The following is a 6,454-nucleotide window of genomic DNA, read 5'->3' on the forward strand; positions in this document are numbered from 1 at the left end:
GTGCATTTTATAAAATGCAAATATTAATCTAATTCACTTCAAGTTTTTCAAGAACTATTTTTGTTCCATTTCACCTTTAAGGCATCTCCCAGAGAACCGATGGGGAATACATTTCATGAGAGATCTACTCTGAATATGATTTGAGTCACCTGTATGCCTTTTTTCCAGAATTACAAAGCTTTGCTCAAATTTTAACTTCCCCCAAATGGCAACTTATTACATTGCTTTCCACGTGGATTTTTAACATGTTTGCATCAGACTTGAGAAATCTTTTCATCTGAAACCCTTCTTCAGATAAGTCTATAATGAAATTATTTGTCCTGCTTTTAATGATATCAGATAAGAGATTCCAAAACCTAACTTTATCATTCTAAAGTGTCATGTCTCATTATCAGGCAGTTCTTTAGACTGTGGCCTGAGTCTGCTTCCTGGATAGAGGTGACCAGTGACTTCCTGGTCCATTCTTCACCTCCTTGAAGCACAGACCCCCACCTGCTATTGCCTGAGCCACGTGATCACAATGGGAGCTTGCATTTTGGGTGTAAACTATGTAACAGAAACCACTTAAGAGCATCGCATTCATAATCTCACTCCATTACATGGTAATACCTGTTTAAGTTACTACAACCTTTTCCTACAGATGAGGAAACTGAGGCTGAGAGAGCAGAGATAATTAGCCCAAAGTTAAACTGCTCTAAATGACCTTTAAGTCTATGTCAGCCCCTAGACCCAAGCTTAGTGCACAGCACCTGTGTGGGCAGGGCTGTGCTTCCTCCCTCAGTTCATGCTTGATTGAACCCCGAACCTAGTGGGTTCAACATGTTAACTCATGTTTGAATTAAATGAACGTTTCTTAGAAATAATAAGTCACCAAGGTGGCCCAGTCAGTTAAGCATCTGACTTTGGCTCAGGTCATGATCTCATGGTTCATGAGTTCAAGTCCCCCTTCGGGTGAGCCCTGCTTCTCTCTCTCTCCTCTCTCTCTCTCCCTCTCTTTCTCTCCTTTCTCTCTCTGCCCCTCACTCATTCACTTGGGCCATCACTCTCTCTCTCAAAAACAAACAAGAAAGAAAGAAAGAAAAAGAAAGAAAGAAAGAAAGAAAGAAAGAAAGAAAGAAAGAAAGAGAAAGAAAGAAAGAAAAAATAAATTAGCCTCTATGCTATACTTTGTTTCAGACCTTGGAGGATAATTTGGTTCATGTGCCCAGAGTAGCTCAGGAATTGTTTGGGGAAGCCATTTGACTTTTGCAGAGATGCCTTTTTTTTATAGAGTGATAGTCTGGGGCTCTTGCTCGGGTCCTTCTTAATGAGAGTGGATTCTAGTTTTTATGAGAGGAGATTGATGAAGCTAGCAATCTTCTGAAAGGGCTAGTCTCTGATGGGTTTCATAGTTTAGGGGTAGTTCTATAGAATTTGTTATGACTATCATTATTTAAGCCATACCATTCTTTACTTACAGTCAAGAGTAGGTCTTGTGAGGCTCTGAACTTATTTTCTGACTTTAAGAACCAAACGAAAGTAGAAACTTAAAATCACCTTTATGATTGAATACTGCATAACAGCAAATGGAGAAAAATATATGTTCACATTTTTTTAGTTATCTGTTGCTATGTAACAAATTACCTCCAAAATTGAGTGGCCTAAAACAACAATAAACATTTATTTCCCCACAGCTTCTGTGGGCTGGGAACTTGGGAGTGGGTTTTCTGGGTGGTTCTGGCTTGGGATATTTCCTAAGGTTGCAATCCAGATATCAGCCTCAGCTGTAGTCCTGTGAAGGCTTGACCAGGGCTAGAGGAGTCCCTTCCAAGGTGGCTTCCTGACATCACTGTTGGCTAGTTGGGTTTTTAGAAAGAAACTTTGGTTACTCACCATGTTCTCCTCTCTATAGGGATGCTGAGTTTTCTCACAATGCGGCAGCTCATTTTCTTCAGAGATCCAAGAGAAACTAATGTAGAAGCTACAAGGCCTTTTATGACCTAGACTCAGAAATCACACAGTTACTTTCACAGTATTTTATTGGTCACACAGATCATCCCCATGCATTGTGGGGGAAGACTACACAAGAGTATGAATACCAGGAGGCAAGGGTCACTGGGGTCATCTTGGAGGTTGACTACCACATACCACCCTCCCCGCTTCCTCTGCCTTGGTTGGAAAAAGCAAGAGAGGAGTAAAGGAGTGAAGTAATGCTGGAAAAAATAAAAGAATATGGGGCTCAAAACCTCCATCTGGCTTTCATGGCAGCTAATCATAATTTTGCACAAGGAGACTAAGGAGAAAGGAAGAAGGAAGATAATATTAAACCAACAAGGCTTCTTGGGGTTTTAACTGATAATTATCCCTTTTCCTACTAATATCTGAGTTGAGAACCAATAAAGAAACAGACACAGTTGTCAGACAAATGGGTATCAGCCTCGTTACTGGTGGTGTTGGATTGAATTTGTGGTCATTGTCCTTCCTTCCTTGTCTAGACCGTAGGACAGCCTGCCTGAAGGAGAATTTGGGTATGTAAGGCAGATGAACTGCCTTAGAATTGCTGCCTCATCCATGTCAAGCCCCAAAGTAAGGGACACAGAGAGATGGACTTCCAGACTCACTTCTAGAAGGCAGGCCTGACCCCCTTGGCCCTTGACCATTCCGTGCTTACAAGCAGAAGCAGAGCAGAAGCCACTCAGCCTAGAGGCAGGGAGTTCAGAGAGGACTGAATCCATCTAGTCAACCACTTCTCCTAATCTCACCAATCAAATGAATTCATTCCTTTCTTCTTGGAGAAGAGGGAAGGACAGGGCATTTCCTCCTAGGAAACGGAATAAAATTTTCTGTATGGACAAGATACAAACAATGGAAAGGGACAAGAATAGCTTTTGCTGTACAGGTCACTCAGATAAACCAGTCTCATCGATAATGGACTGTTACACACATGTCAACTCTATTAAAATCAAGTCTCTACGAAGCAGAGAGTCGTTGTATTTTGAGTTGTTTTACAGATGTTATAAACTTCTGTTATTTTCTATTCTGTTTATGTTTAATGCTCTGTAGACCAATAGTGTACCTTTTTTTTTTTCACTACTTTGAGTGGCTTTAACTAAAATATATCTCTCTTTTCTAGGCACAGGGTGGTAGTTTCCTATCCTCCTCAGAGTGAGGCAGAACTTGAACTTAAAGAAGGAGACATCGTGTTTGTCCATAAAAAGCGAGAAGATGGCTGGTTCAAAGGCACGTTACAACGTAATGGGAAAACTGGCCTTTTCCCAGGAAGCTTTGTGGAAAACATCTGAGGAGACTAACATTGAGAAGGCTGAAGTCACATCACACAACAAAATAGCACAAAGCAATTTAATGGAAAGAGCACATTTTGGACTTCCAGATGGTCAGGAGATGAGCAGAGGATGGGTGTGTGACCCCAGTGCCCTCAGCACAGTTAGGCCAGCCAACAGTGTGAAGAAGGCGTGTGTATGGGTCTTATCATTCTGGGTTCTGATGTGTAAGGTGTGCCTTGTACTGTCTGATTTGCTATACAGAGAAACCTTTTTAAAAAGATATATAGCTAAAATGGACAATTGTTTACAAGGCTTAACTAATTTATTTCCTTTTTTACACTTGAATTTTTCTTGTAATAGATAAATTCTTTGGATTATGATTTTAAGAAATTATTAATTTATGAAATAATAGCTAAGGAGAAGCTGGATTATCTCCTGTTGAGAGCAAGAGATTTTTTTTTTTTTTCGACATAGAATGAATCCCCCTTTCTCCCCTCACCGGTGTTACTTTTTACTTCTTTAAGACAGAAATGCCAGTTCTCTAATTTGGTTTTCTTCTTTAGGAAACTAAAACCTATAACTGAATCAATATCAATAAAGGCCTGGGGTAGGCAGACAGAAACAAGAGAAGAGAAGTTAGTGATTCCCTGTCTTTCTAGTTTGGTCAGGAATCACCCTTATCACCCTTAAGACCTAGTCTTCAGTATAATTTTATGGGTTTTTAATTTCCCTAGAATGAAGCCAGTGAAGTGATAAGAATAAAGCACAACCTCAAACAAAAATGTATTCGGAAATGTGTTTAGTTTTATAACAGAAGCAGCTGATTCATTGGTTGGAAATTGGGAAAATTGAAGTTGTACTCCTGTCTGAGAATGGCTATGAAATGTAATCGCCCATTTTACCCCAAGTGATCTGCATGCCCAGGACACAATAAAACGTTTGTGAGATTGTGGTGGTAAGTGGTGCACTCGTGCTAAAGTCAAAGGCTATAAGAAACACTGTGAAAAGTTTACATTCATCCCTTGTGATTCTTTCCCACCATCCTGCATGTGTTACTGGATTCCCACAGTAATAGGGACTGTGCATGGTGTGTATATTTCATTGCAATTTCCTGTTGAGGTTGGTTTGCGCTCAGAAGTGACCAATGCAGGAGGTGTAAAATAAACAGTATTCTTTTTGCTCCTGACCGAGGTCTCTGAGCGTACTCGCTCCCTCCCTGACTAAGGAATCCATCAGCCATTAGACAAGTCATTAATGAAAATGTTCCTTTATGTCCTCCCAGCTGACGGATGTAAAGGATGAGCCAGGAGACTGCTCCTGTGACTGTTCTCTTGCAGCTCTGGGAGGCCTTTCACGAGTGAAAGTGCCCACACCTTACAACGGCGGCAGGATCCAGCTGAGCCCGTCTTTTTATATCCATTCTTTGATGTCATTGGCCTCTTCCCGTTACATTCCGGCACCAAGCGGTCATGGGTCTGGGTAGTCCTAAAATCAAAAGGAGGGAAGACATCCTGGTAGTGAATGAAATTGTTGCTACAGTTTTTTTGTGAAAAACAAATAAAAAACCCTTTTTCATTTTTTACTTTTAAGAATTACAACTGGGAAATAGAAACATGAACTGAAAAGTCTTCTTGCGATAGCAAGAGGTTTCATGGTCTTAAAAAGATATATCATGTGGTTGAAAATGAAATCATTCCTAAATTAACCTTTTTATATATATATATATAAAACACTGTACATTATGTTCCTGTGTGTTGAATTTTTAAAAAAATACTTTACTTGGATATTCATGTAATATATAAAGGTTTGGTGAAATGAATTTTAGTTAGAAAAAAAGCTGACATCAGCTTTCATCTGTGTAAGTTGACACCAATGTGTCATAATATTCTTTATTTTGGGAAATTAGTGTATTTTATAAAAATTTTAAAAAGTAAAAAGACTACTACAGCTTAAGATAATTTTTTACCTGTCTTTTCTCCATATTTTAAGCTATGTGATTGAAGTACCTCTGTTAATAGTTTCCTGGTATGAAGTTGGTTAAAATTTCATCTGTTAATAGATCACTTAGATAATATAATGTATGGGTTTTCTATTGGTTTTTTTGGAGACAGTAGGTGGAGATTTTGTAACAAGGGCTTGTTACACAGCGATATGGTAATGATAAAATTACAATTTATCATTCCGCTTCGTGTTAATAATTTGAAGACTGGAGAAAAGGTTCAAGATTAAAATTTGATGGTCAACCGTTACATGTCCCTTGTGTTAATTCTTAAAATTTTTCTTTTTTCCCCTTTTTTTAACCTGAGACACATTTGATATATAATTTCATTTCATAAAAATTATTTCCATGTACCTCGAACAGAAGATGTCTACAGTAATCAATTCAGTGGTTATGAAGCATTTTACCTCTCCAACTAGCAAACATTGTTTGGTTAGTTCCCCAAGAAGTTTAAAATCTTCTTAAAACAGCTTGTTGAGGGACACCTGGATGTTGGTCTGTTAAGCGTCTTGATTTTGGCTCAGGTCACGATCTCACGGTTGTCGGTTGTGAGATCCAGACCTACATCAGGCTCTGTGTTGACAGTGCAGAGCCTCCTTGAGAGTCTCTCTCGTTCTCTCTCTCTGCCCCTTTCCTGCTCACACACACTCTCTCTCAAAATAAATAAATAAATAAAATGATAATAAATATTTATAAATAAATAAATTTAAAAAATAAATAAATAAATAATTAAAAAACAAAGTAGCTTGTGGAGATTTACCAGGGAGTATATAATCTGCTCCCCTCTCCCCCTTCATGGTACTAAAATCTCTGGTGACTGCTAGAAGATACATCTTAGCCATAGAAAGAGGTACTAGACCTATAACCAACTATAAGATAACCAATAGGTCTCAGCAGAGCTTGGGAACATCATCTTTAGACTTCATGACTTTAATGGAATGCCAGCAAGTTGTAAGTTTAAAGAGACTGTGTTGGTCATGTTAAAAAAATATTTTCCTAACCTAACTTAGTTATTATCAAATTACTTAACAGAATTAAAATCAGGAATTCCAGTATGTATCATAGCTTTGCTAAATCTACCTTTGTAACCACCTGAGCAAGTCAATTATTACTTAGTGTCCTCCTGTGACTGCCCTCTCTGCCACATTGAGTGAAGGCGAGGAGCAAAGGAGACTATGCCACTGTTTTGAAA

At 38.7% G+C, this 6,454-nt stretch overlaps 1 protein-coding gene across 3 annotated transcripts in view; it reads left to right on the top strand.

The window, feature by feature from the left end:
* Positions 1-5,512, top strand: part of SH3RF1 (SH3 domain containing ring finger 1) — a 181,818-nt gene extending 176,306 nt beyond the window's left edge. For all 3 annotated transcript variants that reach the window (XM_023252683.2, XM_045055690.1, XM_045055691.1), the window contains one exon: positions 3,113-5,512. In XM_023252683.2, the coding sequence (XP_023108451.2) occupies positions 3,113-3,281 (169 nt within the window). In that variant the 3' untranslated portion in view covers positions 3,282-5,512. The remainder of the gene's footprint in view (positions 1-3,112) is intronic.
* Positions 5,513-6,454: the final 942 nt, after the last annotated feature.

The sequence above is a fragment of the Felis catus genome, chromosome B1 (genome assembly GCF_018350175.1).
Source record: "Felis catus isolate Fca126 chromosome B1, F.catus_Fca126_mat1.0, whole genome shotgun sequence".
Taxonomy (NCBI): Eukaryota; Metazoa; Chordata; class Mammalia; order Carnivora; family Felidae; genus Felis; species Felis catus.